This window comes from Staurois parvus, unplaced genomic scaffold (assembly GCF_062004578.1).
Source record: "Staurois parvus isolate SC_StPar_1 unplaced genomic scaffold, SC_StPar_1.0 ptg001880l, whole genome shotgun sequence".
Lineage (NCBI taxonomy): Eukaryota > Metazoa > Chordata > Amphibia > Anura > Ranidae > Staurois > Staurois parvus.
The window spans coordinates 19,203-38,698 of record NW_028319676.1 but is presented as its reverse complement, the minus strand read 5'-3'; the positions used below and the strand labels follow the sequence as shown (position 1 = coordinate 38,698).

The window sequence follows — 19,496 nt, the reverse complement described above, 5'->3', positions numbered from 1 at the left end:
ATAGGTGTTTGTTGTGCAGTTTTAACGCTTGGAAAACGCCTCAAAACCGTGCATAGGGCGTTTGGGGAGCATTTAATGAGCTTTAAAAATGCTTCCCAATTGCCTGCCTAACGTCTGTCAAACGCTATAGGGGCATTTGGAAAGACATCAAATGGGAACAACCCCTATGGCTTATTGCTGGAACGCGTAAGCTATTTTATCTGCACGCCTTGCTCACTCAATAAATTTAATCAATCGGGAAGATTGATTTTATTTATAAATTTATTAAATTTATTGATTTTATTTATTTATTTATTGACTTTATTTTTAAGATATCTACATTCTTGTTGAATGAGAACTTGCAATAATTTACTTTACATTGATTGCTTCCTCTTTTGCAGCAAGTCGCCCAGACTGGGAGCTGTCAGGTTGCAGAGACCCGACCAACCCGGTCTACTGCGCTCCACCAAACAAGAACACCACCAGTCTGAAGAAACAGAAGCTGATGGAGCGGAAGCTTTACAAGTTAATCCATGACATTGTCGGTATGAAAATTGATCAACGTTTCTGGCTTATTAAAAGTGAAAAAGAACAACATCGTCTTTACAGGGTATTCATTTAAATTTATAGTAGGAAGCCTATTCATCAACATGAAGGTAATGTCATTGGTATAAAAGGATGGTGGTGGAGTAGAAGTTCAAGCAAATGCTTTAAGGCAGGGTTCCTCAACCAGGGTTCCATGGAAGTCTACAGTTCCTCACCCAGGGCTCCATGGAAGTCTAGGGTTCTTCAACCAGGGTTCCATGGAAGTCTAGGGTTCTTCAACCAGGGCTCCATGGAAGTCTAGTGTTCCTCAGCCAGGGTTCCATGGACGTCTAGGGTTCCTCAGCCAGGGCTCCATGGAAGTCTAGGATTCCTCAGCCAGGGTTTTATGGAAGTCTAGGGTTCCTCAACCAGGGTTCCATGAAAGTCTAGGGTTCCTCAACCAGGGTTCCATGGAAGTCTAGGATTCCTCAACCAGGGTTCCATGGAAGTCTAGGATTCCTCAAACAGGGTTCCATGGAAGTCTAAGGTTCTTCAACGAGGTTTCCATGAAAGTCTCGGGTTCCTCAGCCAGGGTTCCATGGAAGTCTAAGGTTCCTCAACCAGGGTTCCATGGAAGTCTAGTGTTCTTCAACCAGGGCTCCATGGATGTCTAGGGTTCCTCAGCCAGGGTTCCATGGAAGTCTAGGGTTCTTCAACCAGGGTTCCATGGACGTCTAGGGTTCCTCAACCAGGGTTCCATGAAAGTCTAGGGTTCCTCAACCAGGGTTCCATGGAAGTCTAGAATTCCTCAACCAGGGTTCCATGGAAGTCTAGGGTTCCTCCAGAGGTTGTTGGGGGCTCCTAGAGCAATGAGCAATTTCTGCTTCTCAGATAAGTTCCCACTGACCCCATTGATCTGTTGGTTGATTGTGATGCGGTGCGGGATTCGCACAGAAACCACTGCGAATTCCGCACCGCATCAGTGTGAACCCGGGCTCAAGGTTTTCTGGTGAGAAAAGTTGCAGCGTCTGCATCCCCTTAGAAGTGATTAAGCCTTGGATCACACTGAATGCAACTCTGAAACTGCACTACTTCAAAGCTGTTGATCGGTGCAATTTGTACCTCCAATTTCACCGTGGCTTGCAACTTCCTTTAACAGAAATCAATGCAAGTCACAACGAGATCAGAGAAAAAAAAAGTAGCGCGGGAGCTATTTTTGAAACTGTGCTACTTCACATTGTACTGATTAAGACAGGGTTTGATGTGACCGGGGTGTTAGGACTCCTGTCAATTTTGGAACGCGTATCAGACGCAGGTCAGCAAAATTCCACTGACTTCCCAGGAACAGTAGACATGGTGGTCCAGCATTTGTTCCGCTGTGTGTCGTATTTCTTTGGACACAGCATATCCTATTGAGCTGCAGGAAAAGCAAGCCAAACGCAGCTTTTTCTTTTCAAGCGATGCATTTTCTAAAATGACTTTTGTTGGCTTTTGGAACCTTACAAGTGAGCCGAGTCGCCATGCTTGTTTTTCTGTATCCACAGTGAGCCTGATATTGCTCATCACCACTATGATCACGGCCTACGCTGACAAGGGGAACGATTACAATTTACACAGAGCGATCAGTACAAGCTTCGCGGGGTCCTATTCCACCATTGGAGCCATCTCTGACTTTTACAGCTGGTCAAGAGGCACTTTGTTGCCCAACCTGTACGGGCAGTACCCAGGTGAGTGCGTCATGTGACCTGTAGGGGGAGCAATGATAGTGTAGGGGTGCACCAACTTCCAACAACACAGGTAACAGTAGGTTTGGGGGAGGCTGCTGCAGGTATGTGCAGGTACCTCTAGATGCCTGGACTTTATACTGTGCAAAGTAGGAAGCGGAGCCCGAGTATGTAATAAGTATGGACATAAGAGATCAGCCACATAGGGAGTGTATTGGTTCCCATGCAGGGGCGGACTGACCATTTGGAAACTTGGGCACTGCCCGAGGGCCCAGGGTCAGTAGGGGGCCCCATGAGATGCCCCTGGTACCTTTTTCATAGGCTTTTTTGAGTTTGGGCAAGGACACAGGGGCCCCATGATCCCCTATTGCCCAGGGGCCCCATGAGTTGTCAGTCCGCCCCTGTTCCCATGAGCTGAAAGATTTATTGACTTGCAAAATTGAGAAGGATAGCAAAGCACCACCATTGGAGGTACTACAAAGAAGGAAGCGGAGCCCATGTAGGTAATAAGTATCGACATAAGAGATCAGCCACATAGGGAGTGTATTGTTTTCAGTGAGCTGGAAAATTTATTGACTTGCAAAATTGAGAAGGACAGCAAAGCACCACCATTGTGTAGCACTACAAAGTAGGAAGTGGAGCCCAAGTATGTAATAAGTATAAACATAAGAGATAAGCCACATAGGAAGTGTATTGTTTTCAATGAGCCAGAAGATTTATTGACTTACAAAATTGAAAAGGAGAGCCAAGCACCACCATTGTGTAGTACTACAAAGAAGGAAGCGGAGCCCGAGCATGTAATAAGTTTGGACATAAGCAATCATCCACATAGGGAGTGTATTGTTTTCAGTGAGCTGGAAGATTTATTGACTTGCAAAACTGAGAAGGAGAGCAAAGCACTACCATTGTGTAGCACTACTAAGTAGGAATCAGAGCCCGAAAATGTAATAAATATGGACATCAGAGATCAACCACATAGGGAGTGTATTGTTTTCAGTGAGCTGGAAATTTTTACTTGGAAAATTGAAAAGGAGAGCAAAGCACCACCATTATGTAGCACTACAAAGTAGGAAGCGGAACCTGAGTATGTAATAAGTATGGACATAAGAGATCAGCCACATAGGGAGTGTATTGTTTTCAGTGAACTGGAAAATTTGACTTGCAAAACTGAAAAGGAGAGCAAAGCACCACCATTGTGTAGTGCTACAAAGTAGGAAGCTGAGCCCGAGTATGTAATAAGTATGGTGGCCTCCGTGTACAAATAAATTCACAAATAAATGGGGTATTAAAACAAGAATGGGAGGAGGCTGGGACATTTGTCTGCATTTTTCCTAATTTCTGTGTTCTGTTGCATTGCTCCAGGCTTTATTACAGATGGGAACTGCTTCCTCATGGGCAGTCCCCGAATCCGGCAGCTGCGGAGGGTCCCCGCCAGTGCTGGAGAATCCAACCTGTATGACTCGGAGGACACCAGCAGCTACAGTCCTGGGTGGAGCACTCTCAGCAGCAATGACACCCCAAAGGACATGTGGTCACACTACTCAGAAGAGGACCTCGAAGGGTATCCTATCTGGGCGCAGCTCGGGTACTACTCCGGAGGAGGCTATACTTCAGAGCTAGGCCTGAACAGTACATCTGCAGACAGGTATGACACGGATACAGTGTGGACTGTACATAAACCACGGGGGGATACATTGTTCTTTTGTATCTTTTAGGTCACTTTGCAGTAAAGCGAGGAATTAGAAACCATTGTAGTATATTATTGTGCCTAATAAACAAGAATGCTCTACATACAAACTACCTACAGTTGTAGGAACACGATACAAGACATACAGAGTATTACAGACATGCATACATACAACACACGTGCACACGCTGCCTAACCCAAATGAGCCTTGACAATAGGGATACACTAAACCAGGGGTCTCCAAACCTTCTAAATAAAGGGCCAGTTTATTGTATTTCAAACATTAGGGGGGACGGAATGTGGCCCGCAATAGTGGAAATTTTCCTGGTATCAGTGGGAGTAAACATCGCCACGTTTGGCATTAGGGGAAGGAATAGTGCCCCATTATTGGTGTCAGTTGGAGGAATAGTGGCCCATTATTGGTGTCAGTGGGAGGAATAGTGTTCCATTATTGGTGTCAGTGGGAAGAATAGTTCCCCATCGTTTGTGTTCCGTCGGAGGAATAGTGCCCCATCGTTGGTGTCCATGAGAGGAATAGTGCCCCATCGTTGGTGTCAGTGGGAGGAATAATGCCCCATCGTTGGTGTCCATGAGAGGAATAGTGTCCCATCGTTGGTGTCCGTGGATGGAATAGTATCGTTCGTGTCCATGAGAGGAATAGTGTCCCATCGTTGGTGTCCGTGGATGGAATAGTATCGTTCGTGTCCATGAGAGGAATAGTGTCCCATCGTTGGTGTCCGTGGGAGGAATAGTGCCCTACCGTTGGTGTCCAAGGAATAGTGTCCCATCGTGGGTGTCCGTGGATGGAATAGTGTCCCATCGTTGGTGTCAGTGGGAGGAATAATGCCCCATCGTTGGTGTCCATGAGAGGAATAGCGTCCCATCGTTGGTGTTCGTGGATGGAATAGTACCCAATCGTTGGTGTCCGTGGGAGGAATAGTGCCCCATCGTTGGTGTCCGTGGATGGAATAGTGCCCCATCGTTTGTGTCTATGGGAGGAATAGTGCCCTATCGTTGGTGTCTGTGGATGGAATAGTGCCCCATCGTTGGTATCAGTGGGAGGAATAATGCCCCATCGTTGGTGTCCATGAGAGGAATAGTGTCCCATCGTTGGTGTCCGTGGATGGAATAGTACCCAATCGTTGGTGTCCGTGGGAGGAATAGTGCCCCATCATTGGTGTCCGTGAAAGGAATAGTGTCCCATCGTTGGTGTCCATGAAAGGAATAGTGCCCCATTGTTTGTGTCCGTGGGAGGAAAAGTGCCCTATCGTTGGTGTCTGTGGGAGGAAATGTGCCCCATTGTTGGTGTCTGTGGGAGGAATAGTGCCCTATAGTTGGTGTCCATGAGAGGAATAGTGCCTCACTGTTGGCCTCAGTGGCAGGTACTATGTTGCTGACAGTGGGGGGAATAATGGTCCAAGGGCCAGATGAAAGCAAGTAAAGGGCCACATTTGGCCCCAGGGCCACAGTTTGGAGACATTTGCTCTAGAGCAACTTCACTTGCAGAGTGCACAGTCTAATTGCCTTTAGAAAATCAACCCCATTGCTGGTTGGGTATATGCTGCAGAAGACAATACGGAACTGGGAACATGTTACTTGAGGCTGGTAGAGATCATGGCTATTCCCCTAATCAATGTTCCCACTACAAACTGCTGAGGTCACATACCAAAGGGCCAGAGATTTGGCACCAGGGCTTTAGTCTATGCATCTTTGACAATCTGCTGGGGGAACCGTGTAAATCAGTGGGGTAACACGGGCTAAATCTCACATGCTGCATTCAGGCCAATGGAAGGCGATGGAAGGCTCAGCCAGTGCTGACATCTATAACAAACCATTCAGCTCAATATATATCATATTTTCACCCAGATGGCATCAAAACATAATTAATTTTTACCTTTCTGTATTATTCTACAGTATTCTTAACCAGCTGGAAAGCAGCGATTGGCTGGACAGCCTTACCAAAGTAATTTTTCTGGAGTTCAATGTCTACAATGCCAACATCAACCTCTTTGCCATTGCGACCTTTATCCTGGAGACCACTGTGATCGGTAAAGTAACAGCTAAAAGCCTTTACTCCTCTTTATAGCTGAACTCAAGACAGATATAATGTAGGTAGGTACAGGGAACAGAATATGTAGGTTTTGGATCAGAGCCAGTACCCAAAACAACACAAAACAAATACGAGGCGGTATCGAAAGAGAATGGTCCGAAAAAGAGAAAATAACCAGTGAGTGGCAGTTGTTACCATTGCCTTTCTATCGTCTCAGACCAGTCTGCCCATTCTCCTCTGACCTCTGACATCAACAAAGCATTTTCCTCCACACAACTGCCGCTCACTGGATATTTTTCCGTTTTTTGGACCATTCTCTGTAAATCCTAGAGATGGTTGTGCGTGAAAAAGAGAAAATATCCAGTGATTGGCAGTTGTTACTGTTGCCTTTCTATCATCTCGGACCAGTCTGCCCATTCTCCTCTGACCTCTGACATCAACAAGGCATTTTCCTTCGCACATCTGCCGCTCACTGGATATTTTCCCTTTTTCGGACCATTCTCTGTAAACCCTAGAGATAGTTGTGCGTGAAAAGCCCGGTAGATCAGCACGATAGATGATAATATTAGAAAGGCAACAGTAACTCAAAAAACCACTCATTACAACCAAGGTATGCAGAATACCATCTCTGAACGCACAGCATGTCAAACTTTGAAGCAGATGGGCTACAGCAGCAGAACACCACTCCGGATGCCACTCCTGTCAGCTGAGAACAGAAAACGGAGGCAACAATTCGCATAGGCACACCAGAATTGGACAATAGAAGATTGGAAAAACGTTGACTGGTCTGATGAGTCTGGATTTCCCTAGAAATGGATGTGAGTGAAAATCCCAGTACATTAGCAGTTTTTCAAATACTCAGACCAGCCCATCTGGCACCAACAACCATGCCACATTCACAGTCACTTTAATCCCCTTTCATCCCCATTCTGTTTGGTTGGAACTTCATCAAGCTGTCTTCACCATGTCTAGATGCCTAAATGCATGATGTTGCTGCCATGTGATTGGCTGATTAGCAATTTGTTACCAAGCAACTGAACAGGTGGACCTAATAAAGTGTTATAATCAAATAAATTCTAAAAAAATTTTATATAAAAAGATAGATAATTTTGTATACGTGTAAATATGGAGATGTGAATGTGTCCCATAGGAAATCATGTTAAATGGACTGTAGTGCGTTTCTGCAGAAAATGCTTAGGTGTGAACCAGGGGTGGACTGACAACTCATGGGGCCCCTGGGCAATAGGGGATCATGGGGCCCCTGTGTCCTTCCGCCCCTGGTGTGAACCTACAGTAAAAGAAGAGCACAGAAAGACCTCATCAGTGTGCCGCTCTTCCTTTGCTGTCTAACCAGCATGTTGAGTGGGGGGGTGACAGCTCTATATACAGGTCAGTTGATGCCGATGGGGAGAGAGAGGAGAAAGAAGAGGGATGGCCTTATGAGTGTGCCACAGCTCCTTTATCGTCCAATCAGTAAGCTGGGGGGTGTTTTTGACCAACGTGTGTTGCCACCTAAGTAGCGGGCAGGGACCTGTCTGTGTTGTGCAACAGGGGTCCTTAGACCACAAAACTGACCACACATCGTTCTGCGGGTAAATTACCTTCAATTCTTGTATTTTAATTGTGTCCTTACTATTTGCTTAGAATTCACTATTATGTGTTCTGCTGGTGCCTTCTAACTGAATGTAACCCTTGTTCCTATCACAGGAGGACTAATGCCATCCCTTGACCTGCAGATCATGCAACTTTACACGACCACTGACAAGACGGTGACTTTGCAGCTTGGGGCCGAAATTCTCTTTCTCGTCATTTTACTGTACACCATTATAATCCAGGTAAGAAAGGCGCAGTCACATCTCAACAAGCCAATATATCTAAAGACCTTCACAAGAATGAGATTAGGAGTTTGTGAAGTATTTCCTTCTTGCAAATATATTAGAAATCAGGGTATTATGAGATGCAGACTACTGGGGAGGTGAGTGGGCAGGAGAGCCTTGTGGTGCTGTGCATGGTCATTGAGATTGGTAATGGGGTATTGTACTCCGCAGGGGCACTTCCAGGACTCTGCACTTTCCATGTACACTGCTTGAATTCAGCCGTGGCTAGTTCAGGCCTAAAGTGCTTTTTTTTGTACAAAAATAACCACTTGAAGATCAAACATTTTTTAGCAATTTTTTTATACAAGTTTAAATCAGTATTTTTTGCTGGAAGATTACTTATAACCCCTAAAAATTATATATATTTATTATTATTAATATTATTATGTATTTATTTATTTTTTCAGCAAAGACATTAGAGAATGAAAAAGCGATCGTTGCAATTGTTTGTCACACTTATTTGTGCAGAGGTTTTTCAAACTCGATTTTTTGGGGGAAAAAATACACTTTAATGAATTAAAAAACAAAACACAATACAGTGCCTTGAAAAAGTCTTCCTCCCCCTTGAAATTTTCCACATTTTGTCATGTTACAACCAAAAACGTAAATTTATTTTGTTGGGGTTTGTGATTGACCCCAAAGGGCCGGTTTACTGTCCTTCAGACTTTACGAGGGCCGGACTGCAGACAGTGGGAGTAAAAAAGGTCCTGACGTTAGTGGGAAAAAAATAATGCCCCTTCGTTTGGTGTCAGTGGGAGGAATTCTGCCCCATCATTGATGTCATTGGACCCTATCATTTGTGTCACTGGGAGGAATTGTGCCTCATCATTGGTGTCATTGGAAGGAGTTGTCACCCCTTCATTGGTGTAAGTGGGGGGACTTATACCCAGTTGGTATCAGTGGAAATAGTGCCCCAAGGGCCATATAAAAGCAAGTGAAGGGCCGCATGTGTCCCCCAGGCAGCAATTTGGAGACCACTGTGATAGACCAACACATAATTGTGAAGTGGAAGGAAAATGAAAAATGGTTTTCAATTTTTTTTCAGATAATTACAGTATCTGAAAAGTGTGGCGGCAGTTGTATTTAGCCCCCTTTACTCTGATACCCCTAACTAAAATCTAGTGGAACCAATTGCCTTCAAAAGTCACCTAATTAGTAAATAGAGTCCTCCTGTGTGTCATGTGATCTCAGTATAAATACAGCTGTTCTGTGAAGCCCTCAGAGGTTTGTTAGAGAATATTAGTGAACAAACAGTCATCATGAAGGCCAAGGAACACTCCAGACAGGTCAGGGATAAAGTTGTAGAAAGGTTTAGGACAGGGTTAGGTTATAAAAAAAATATCCCAAGCTTTGACCATCTCACGGAGCACTGTTCAATCCATCATCCGAAAATGGAAAGAGTACGGCACAACTGCAAACCTACCAAGACATGGCTGTCCACCTAAACTGACCGGCCCGGCAAGGAGAGCATTCATCAGAGAAGCAGCCAAGGGGCCCATGGAAACTCTGGAGGAGCTGCAGAGATCCACAGCTGAGGGGGGAGAATCTGTCCACAGGACAACTATTAGTCGGCACTCCACAAATCTGGCCTTTATGGAAGAGTGGCAAGAAGAAAGCCATTGTTGGAAGAAAGCCATAAGAAGTCCTGTTTGCAGTTGGTGAGAAGCCATGTGGGCAAAAATGTGGAAGAAGGGGCTCTGGTCAGATGGGACCAAAACTGAACTTTCTGGCCTAAAAGCAAAATGTGTGGCAGAAAACTAACACTAGAGATATAACACAAGATATGAGGCGAGCGCAGATAATATGGTAGCCGCTAGCACAAAAGGCAAGGTAACAAACCCACAGTAATCAATTCAGATGTAAGTGTAAGGTCACAGCATACCCGGTGTTCGTAGAACTACAAGGTGCAGCAATACCAATAGAAAAAGGAGTATAACGAGCGCTGGACAGTTTTAGAGCGAAATATAAAAGCAGCTGGCATGAAAGGCAAGCCTCCAAGACGCCTCGTGGTGGACAATCATATACAAAAACATGCAGCGCTAGAGTGAATGGATCTATCTCATGATACGGAGTGACCACTTAATGAGATATAAACGCAGCTACCATAATAGTCTTAAGCAACCAATATTATATCATTCTCATAGTTAAGAAGGTGTAAATGGTGATAAAGGTGTCAAAGTCAATCTATCATAGGAGTGACGTAAATCTGTGACATCTGTGGTAGGAAATGTGGCTGTAGAATGCACTAACCAGATAGCGCAAATAAAAGCGCATTGGAGTAAAATGACCTACTCCTGGTCACTGGATCAGGGGACCTGCCGGAATGGTGGTCGTCTCTACTGTGGTCACCAGAGTCATCCGTGTCCTCTCCAGTTATGGAATTCCCAGGTATCCAGTGGAATAAACGCTCATCCGGTATGCAGTAGAATCCTTGTGTCAGCGACCTCCAGGGGTGCGATGTCCGCTCAAGGACCAGGAATCACCTTCAGGGCTCAGAAATAAACCCAAAAAGAGGCTTCCGATAGTGTGATAACTTTTATTATGGAGTAGTAGACAAAAAGCGAACTTACATGGTGCAATATACACTTCCAAAGATGGCCGCCCGTGTCAAGGTGTGGACCATGTGGGTAGTGGTTGTGGGTCAAGTAGCATCTCCCTAACGCGTTTATAACGTGCAGTTGCCACGAAACGCGTTAGGGAGATGCTACTTGACCCACAACCACTACCCACATGGTCCACACCTTGACACGGGCGGCCATCTTTGGAAGTGTATATTGCACCATGTAAGTTCGCTTTTTGTCTACTACTCCATAATAAAAGTTATCACACTATCGGAAGCCTCTTTTTGGGTTTATTTCTGAGCCCTGAAGGTGATTCCTGGTCCTTGAGCGGACATCGCACCCCTGGAGGTCGCTGACACAAGGATTCTACTGCATACCGGATGAGCGTTTATTCCACTGGATACCTGGGAATTCCATAACTGCAGAGGACACGGATGACTCTGGTGACCACAGTAGAGACGACCACCATTCCGGCAGGTCCCCTGATCCAGTGACCAGGAGTAGGTCATTTTACTCCAATGCGCTTTTATTTGCGCTATCTGGTTAGTGCATTCTACAGCCACATTTCCTACCACAGATGTCACAGATTTACGTCACTCCTATGATAGATTGACTTTGACACCTTTATCACCATTTACACCTTCTTAACTATGAGAATGATATAATATTGGTTGCTTAAGACTATTATGGTAGCTGCGTTTATATCTCATTAAGTGGTCACTCCGTATCATGAGATAGATCCATTCACTCTAGCGCTGCATGTTTTTGTATATGATTGCAGCAATACCAGCTGGGATCCTCGAGAGTGCTCATGATCCAACCTAGGAATCCACCTCCTTCTATGGATGTGCACTCACCAGCACGCTACTTGTATAATCACGTTAATGCTGATCCTTATGGGGGGTCTCAGGAAGTCATAAATAGGGACTGGACTTCTTCAGGGTCAGGGCTATGCAGAACAAGCAAAGGTGAGAGAACAGAGTTGTGGGAAGGACCCAGCAGGCCCCACCTACTACAGGCTTCGTGGAGAAAACTACAGGAGGAGGCGGAGACAAGACCAGTCACCCTGCAAAAATAGAGAGAGCAGAGCTGTGGGAGGGACCCAGTAGGCTCCACCTACTACAGGAAGCCCAGAGAAAACTACAGGAGGGGGCGGAGACAAGACCAGTCACCCTGCAGAAGGAGAGAGAGCAGCAGTGAGCGGTCTTTTTTACAGGAAGTCTCACACTGGATTCCTGCCCAGATCTGGAGGAAATACACGACATGTGAAGATTCAAGTAGCAATAGAAAGATAGAAACAGAGAAAAGTGAAAAAAGTGTTTTTTTGTGGTTTTTTTTTGGGGGGGGGGGTTGTTGTTTTTTTGTTTTTTTTTAAGGTTTTTTTTGTATTTTGGGGGGGAAGGGGTTGTGTGTGTTTTTTTTGGGGGGGGGGGTGTCTTTTATTTAGGGGGGTGTTGTTTTTGTGTGTTGTTTTTTTTTTTTTTTGTGTCTTTATTTTTAGGGGGGGGTTGTTTTTGTGTGTTTTTTTTCTGGTTTGTTCTTTTTGTGTGTATTTTTTTTGGGGGGACGGGTGTTTTTTTGTGGCTTTTTTTGTGTGTGTGGGGGGGAGGGTTGGGGGGTTTTCTTTTTGTGGGTTTTTTTGTGGGTTTTTTTTTGGGGGGTGTCTTTTGTTTTTTTTTCTGTTTTTTATAATGTGTGGTTTTTTTGAGAGGGAGTGGTTTTTTGTGTGTGTGTGTTTTGGGGTTTGTTTGTTTTTGTGTTTTTTTGGGGGGGCGTGTTTTCTTTTTGGGGGGGGCGTGTTTTTTGGTTTTTTTTTTGTTGTTTTTTTGTTGTTTTTTGAGTATAGATCTATGTTTGTCCCAAGTATAGACATGGCTGTTATATTTAGTAAATGTTTGCTTAGCCCATAGTTCTACTTTCACGGTTGTGTGCCTCCAATCCCATCCTGTTTTTCCCTCCTCTCTGCAACTCAACCCACTATTTAAATCCTAGGAGGGGGTGCCACCTGGTGGACAAACTAGTAACTATCCTAACACCCCCTTACACCCTGAACGCAACCCTGGCACAAATCCAGATCTGTCTGTAGAACTTTGATGTGTCCATACAATGTGCTGGCGCCGCCATTCAACCAGATGGGTATTTCATTTATAGGTGTTGCGACTCAAAGAGCAGAAACGGTCGTATTTCCGCCAGACAAACAACTTACTGGATCTCTGCATTATTTTTATAAGCTGTGCTAACACCGGTCTATATATAAAGCGGATCATTCTCAGGAGCCGGGATATCGATCGCTACCAAGTGAATCGCTCAAGGTAAAGTCGCTTTTCATATATTGGATCATTACTCTCCTGGTGCCAGTCGCACGATGTCTCTGCCTCCCCAAAAATCGAATAATAAATGGCCAGCAGAGGAGTGCGCTTATGGAGAGGCTCGCGTTGAACGCTGCGCTAATTTAGAATAAAGCGACATCAAAAATGCAAAAGGCGTGTTAGCATGGTGCCGTTCCACGCATTTTGATTGGCACCCAACGCGCCAAGGCAGCACAGCTCCATTGCAGCACACGCTAACACGCTAGCATGCCTTTGTGCCCCATCAGGCAAAAATCCTCCATGTATGTTTGTTCGGTCCATTCTTGCGCATTGCCGGCCCATTTAAAATGGACTTTTGGGCACCCCTGTAGTAATCCCAATTTCAAAGAAAATTCCCGTGGCCCCCCCCTTGTTCAGCAGGGGGGCAAGAGGGACAGAAAGGGGGTTATTTTATGACGTCTATATATATGATTTTGCATGTTCGGGTGGGGGGGGGTGCGCGTGCCCTACCTGCGTGGGGGGGGAAGTGTGCGTGCCCTACCTGCGCCGTCATTGGCGGCTTCAGCTGTTGATCACCAGGCAGGGGCGGACTGATAACTCATGGGGCCCCCGGGTAATAGGGGATCATGGGGCCCCTGTGTCCTTGCCCACACTCAAAGCACACCCACAAAAGCCTATAAAAGGTGCCAGGGGCATTTCATGGGGCCCCCTACTGACCCCGGGTCCTCGGGCAGTGCCCAAGTGCCTGAATGGTCAGTCCGCCCCTGTCCCCAGGTGATTCCCTGCCGGCACCCGGCGATCGCCAAGTATCACTGACAGGGAAAACAACACAGATCTCTCCCTTGTCAGCTCCTGCACCCTGCTTTGCATAGCAGAGCCACACAAAGCAGGTGCTGACAGTGTAAAGCACAGCACACAGTTAACCCTTTGATCGCCCAAGATGTTAACCCCTTCCAGTGCCATTAGTACAGCGCCAGTGCTTTTTATTTGCACCGATCACTGTATTGGTGTCACTGGGGATGTCAGTGACACCAAGTCAGTCCCCCCCCTACAGTGTCAGAATGCCTGCCGCAGTCCTGCTATAAGTCGCTGATCACCGCCATTACCAGTATAAAAAAAAAACAAATCCCAACATATATACCGCCATTTGTAAACGTTATAACTTTCACTTAAACCAATTAATTTACACGTATTGGGATTTTTTTTTTAGCGAAGACACGGAGCAGAATACATTTTATCCTAAATTTATGATGAAATTTGATTTTTTACATTTTTTTACTGGACATGTTTAATAGCAAAAAGTGAAAAATACTGTTTTATCTCATAATTGTCGGTCTTTTTTTGTTTATAGTGCAAAAAAAATAAAAATGCACAGGTGATCAAATACCACTGAAAGAAAGCTCTATTTGTGGGGAAAAAAGGACGTAAATTTAATTTGGGTGCAGCGTTGCATGACCGCGCAATTGTCAGTTATAGTAACGCAGCGCTGTGTCACGAAAAAAAGTAAAAAATATAGTTTTATGTTCAAAATCGTCGGTCTTTTTTTGTTATAGCGCAAAAACCGCAGAGGTGATCAAATACCACCAAAAGAAAGCTGTAACTTTCACATAAACAAATTTATTTACACGTCTTGTTTTTTTTTTTTTTAGCAAAGACAGAGCAGAATACATTTTGGCCTAAATTTATGATGAAATTTGATATTTTTAATTTTTTTACTGGACATTAATTAAAGTCAAAAATATAGTTTTTTTCTCAAAATTGGGGGTATTTTTTTTTATAGCGCAAAAAATAAAAACCGCACAGGCGATCAAATACCACCAAAAGAAAGCTCCATTCGTGGGGAAAAAATGACGTAAATTTAATTGGGTGCGGCGTTGCATGACCGTGCAATTGTCAGTTAAATTAATGCAGCGCCGTATTGCGAAAAATGGCCTGGTCAGGAAAGGGGGGGGGTAAATCCTCTGGAGGGCGAGGGGTTAATAGCAAAAAGTCAAAAATATAGTTTTTTGTTCAAAATCGTCAGTCTTTTTTTGTTTATAGCGCAAAAAATTTAAAACCGCAGAGGCGATCAAATACCACCAAAAGAAAGCTCCATTCGTGGGAAAAAAAGGACGTAAATTTAATTGGGTGCGGCGTTGCATGACCGCGCAATTGTCAGTTAAATTAATGCAGCGCCGTATTGCGAAAAATGGCCTGGTCAAAAGGGAGGGGGGGGGGTAAATCCTCTGGAGGGCGAGGGGTTCAGAGCGCCCAGCTCCACAAAGCTTACAATCTAAGAGACGTGTCAATGACAGCGTTTTTTTTTTTTTTTTCATACAGGTTTATTAGCTTGTACGAGACCGCGATGATAGACTCCGCCCACAGCTATGGCGTCGCCTTCCTTGTCGCTCTTATGACCGCTAAACTGTGGCGCCTTCTCAACTTGAACCCCAACCTGCACCTGATCACAGTAACCCTCCAGAAATCCTGGAACGAGATCAGCGGCTTCCTGCTGACGATCATCATACTACTTGTGGCTTATAGTATCACTGTGAGTAGATGGATATTAAACTGAAAATCTCTCACCCACCCCAGGTTCACACCTATGCAGGTTGCGTTCCGTGCGTTTCTGCATTGCGTTTTGTGTTTTTGCCGCGTTTTGCTTTTTTTATTATTTTTCTTGTTGCTAGGCAGATTTAAAACTCAAAATGCAGAAAAAATGCACTACATGCTTTCCTGCAGCGTTTCCATTGAAGTCTATAGAACTGAAAACGCAACATTTTGCGTTCAAAAAAGTCTCTGACCCTTTCCAAAAAACGTACCGTGGGATCACATGGAGATGTGAACCTGTCCCGTAGGAATGGACTGTACTGCGTTTCTTCAAAACGCTTAGGTGTGAACCTGGGGTCAATCATCATCAGTGATTTTTAATCCATAATAATAAATAGGAAAGTGTATTCTGTTTACTTGTCTTTTTACATTTCCTCAGTTACTTCCTGGTTTCTGGCCTAGGCCGAAGTGATGTCATACATCCCAGGAGTCTTCAGGAAGGGGGGGGGGAGGAGGGGTTTTCTCAGCTAAGCACACCCTTCTGCCTGCATGCCTGAGCTAAGGGCAGATGGATTCCAGGAATAAAAAATGCTATGTGAATCATCTGCCCTTACTCAAGAGATTTCTCAACAAAATAAAGCATGGAGACACGGATGGATGGATGGATGGATGGATGGATGGGGGAGTTTGATTTGAATATTAAAAATGAATTAAATAGCGTTTTCAGTTTTTGGTGTTCAGATTAGTTTAGTTCGTCTTTATTAACCACTTGATGACCGGGCTATAGCCGGATGACAGTTACAGCGCGGTCGTCTAGTCCTGGGAAGGTGTCATATGAAGTCCTCCAGAACTGCACCTCCCGCGCTCCCCCAGCGAGCTGTGTGATCGCTGTGTGCATCGGACACAGCTGATCACATGACATGGTAAAGAGCCAATCACAGTCATGGTAAAGGGCCAATCACAGCTCCCTTTTCCCACGTGATCGGCTGGGTCCAATGAAACGGCTGATCACAATATAAATACAGTTGCCGGTTATCAGCTGCACTTTCCTTTGCTGTCCCAGTGTGAGGAGAGAGGAGAGCCGGTAATTGGCAAGTGTATTTAAAAAAGCAGTCCAGTGCAGCCGCAACAGTGTCCATCAGTGCTGCCAGTCAGGGCCACCTATCAGTGACCTTTAGAGCCACTTATCAGTGCCCATCAGTGCCGCATATCAGTACAGCATAATCAGTGCCCCTCGTCAGTGCCCATCATTGCAGCCTATCAGTTCCCATTAGTGCTGCCTATCAGTGCAGCCTCATCAGTAACCATTATTGCAGCCTATTAGTGCCCATCAGTGCTGCCTATCAGTGCAGCCTTATCAGTACCGCCTTATCAGTACCTATCAGTGCTGCCTATCAGTGCCCATCAGTGATGCCTATCAGTGCCCATCAGTGATGCCTATCAGTGGAGCCTCAGCAGTACCGTCTCATCAGTACCCATCAGTGCATCCTATCAGTGCCCATCAGTGCTGCCTGTCAGTGCTGCTTCATCAGTGCTGCCACATCAGTACCCATCAGTGTAGTCTATCAGTGCCCATCAGTACTGTCTATCAGTGCAGCCTCATCAGTGCCACCTCATCAGTACCCACCAGTGAAGCCTATCAGCGCCCATCAGTGCTTCCTCATCAGTGCCACCTCATCAGTACCCATCAGTGTTGCCTATCAGTGCCCATCAGTGTTGCATATCAGCGCATATCAGTGAAGGAGAAAAATTACCAGTTTGCAAAATTTTATAACAGAAACTAAGCAAAAAAAGTGTTTTCAAAAGTTTTGGGTTTTTTTTTGTTTGTTTAGCAAAAAATGCCTTGCTATGGGGGCACCTGAGCATGAGCACTCCCCAGCCGCTGCTCCGTTTGTCCATTAACACACGGAGTCTGGGCTCATCCCCGCCCCCTCCCTCTTTTCACTGGCTCACTGGCTGTGATTGACACCAATGGCTCCCACTGCTGTCTCAGCCAATGAGAAGAGGAAGTCCTGGGATAGCTGAGACTCCAGTGCACATTGCTGGATCAAGAGGGGCCTAATAAAAAGCACTGACACTGTACTAATGGCACTGATCAGGAAGGGGTTAACATGTAGGGCGATCAAAGGGTTAACTGTGTGCTGGGTGTGTGTTTCACTATAAGCATGCTGCTATGCAGAGCCATACAAAGCAGTGTGCAGGAGCTGACATGGGAAAGATCTGTGGTGTTTACATAAAGTTCTCTCCCCCGTCGGTAATACTCGTCAATCACCGGGTGCCGGTGATTGACAGCCAAGGCCGGAAATGCAAAATCACGTATATATACGGGATTTGGCGCACCCCTGCCGCCCTGCAGCAGTATTTCTGCTATAGGGCGGCGGGAAAGCGGTTAATGTGACTTTCAATGACTCTGCAGTACCCCAGTTGTTGTGTTAACCTCATAAAATACAGAACATTTGGTTGCGTCACTTGTAAAGAATTGCGCCCAGGACAGTTGTGGCAGCGAAGAACCGCCGTCTGTTATGTTTCTTGCTTTTCCTTCCAGTGCAATTTGCTGTTTGGCTGGTCGATTGGTGATTACAGAACTCCTGTGAAAGCCTTTGTGACCCTTTTTAGCCTTCTCATCGGGATATTTAATTATAATGAGGTAAGAGACATGAAAACAAATATTTATTTATTATAAGTACTTATATAGCACTGTCAATTTACACTATATTGCCGAAAGTATTGGGCCGCCGGCCTTTCCACGCACATGACCTTTAATGACCTCCCAGTCTTAGTCCGTAGGGTTCAATATTGAGTTGGCCCCGCCCTTTCCATGCACATGAACTTTAATGGCCCCCCAGTCTTAGTCTGTAGGGTTCAATATTGAGTTGGCCCCGCCCTTTGCAGCTATAACAGCCTCAACTCTTCTGGGAAGGCCGTCCACAAGGTTTAGGAGGGTGTCTATGGGAAGGTTGGACCATTCTTCCAGAAGCACATTTGTCAGGTCAGGCACTGATGTCGGGGGAGGAGGCCTGGCTTGCAGTCTCCACCCTAATTCATCCCAAAGGTGTTCTATGGGGTTGAGGTCAGGACTCTGTGCAGGCCAGTCAAGCTCCTCCACCCCAAACTGGCTCCCTCATGTCTTTATGGACCTTGCTTTGTGCACTGGTGCGCAGTCATGTTGGAACAGGAAGGGGCCATCCCCAAACTCTTCCCACAAAGTTGGGAGCATGAAATTGTTCAAAATGTCACCTTAAGAGTTCCCTTCACTGGAACTAGGGGGCCAAGCCCAACCCCTGAAAAACAACCCCACACCATAATCCCCCCGCCACCAAACTTTACACCTGGCACAATGCAGTCAGGCAAGTACCGTTCTCCTGGCAAATGCCAAACCCAGACATGTCCATCGGATTGCCAGACAGAGAAGAGTGATTGGTCACTCCAGAGAACACGTCTCCACTGTTCTAGAGTCCAGTGGCGGCGTGCTTTACACCACGGCATCCGACGCTTTGCATTGCACTTGGTAATGGAAGGCTTGGATGCAGCTGCTCGGCCATGGAAACCCATTCCATGAAGCTCTCTACGCACTGTTGTTGGGCTCATCTGAAGGCCACACCAAGTCTGGAGGTCTTTAGCTATTGACTCTGCAGACAGTTGGCGACTTCTGTGCACTGTGCGCTTCAGCATGCGCTGACCCCGCCCTGTCATGTGACGTGGCCTACCACTTGGTGGCTGAGTTGCTGTTGTTCCCAGTTGCTTCCACTTTGTTATAATCCCACTAACAGTTGAGCGTGGAATATTTAGTAGCCAGGAAATGTCACGGATGGACTTATTGCACAGGTGGCCACCTATCATGGGACCACGCTTGGAGTCACTGAGCTCCTGAGAGCGACCCATTCTTTCACCAATGTTTGTAGAAGACGTCTGCATGCCTAGGGGCTTGATTGTATACACCTGTGGCCATGAAGGTGATTGGAACACCTGAATCACATGATTTGGAGGGCTGGACCAATACTTTTGGCAATATAGTGTATATATATTGTATATTCACATCAGTCCCTAACCCTCAACGGGCGTACAATCTAAGGTCCCTAACCCTCAAGGGGTGTACAATCTAAGGTCCCTAACTCACATTCATACATACACATACTAGGGACAATGTAGACAGGAGCCAATTAACCTACCAGCATGTCTTGGGAGTGTGGGAGGAAACCAGAGTCTAACAACACTCCATCTGATGCCCCACATTGGAATGACTAGCTATGAGAAG

At 45.6% G+C, this 19,496-nt stretch overlaps 1 protein-coding gene across 1 annotated transcript in view; it reads left to right on the top strand.

The window, feature by feature from the left end:
* Nucleotides 1–19,496, top strand: part of PKD1L3 (polycystin 1 like 3, transient receptor potential channel interacting) — a 73,098-nt gene that overhangs the window by 46,617 nt on the left and 6,985 nt on the right. Inside the window, exons 22-29 of the mRNA XM_089664311.1 lie at nucleotides 381–524; nucleotides 2,049–2,231; nucleotides 3,591–3,873; nucleotides 5,830–5,963; nucleotides 7,673–7,800; nucleotides 12,555–12,715; nucleotides 15,032–15,242; nucleotides 17,787–17,888. Coding sequence (XP_089520437.1) covers nucleotides 381–524; nucleotides 2,049–2,231; nucleotides 3,591–3,873; nucleotides 5,830–5,963; nucleotides 7,673–7,800; nucleotides 12,555–12,715; nucleotides 15,032–15,242; nucleotides 17,787–17,888 — 1,346 coding nt within the window. The remainder of the gene's footprint in view (nucleotides 1–380; nucleotides 525–2,048; nucleotides 2,232–3,590; nucleotides 3,874–5,829; nucleotides 5,964–7,672; nucleotides 7,801–12,554; nucleotides 12,716–15,031; nucleotides 15,243–17,786; nucleotides 17,889–19,496) is intronic.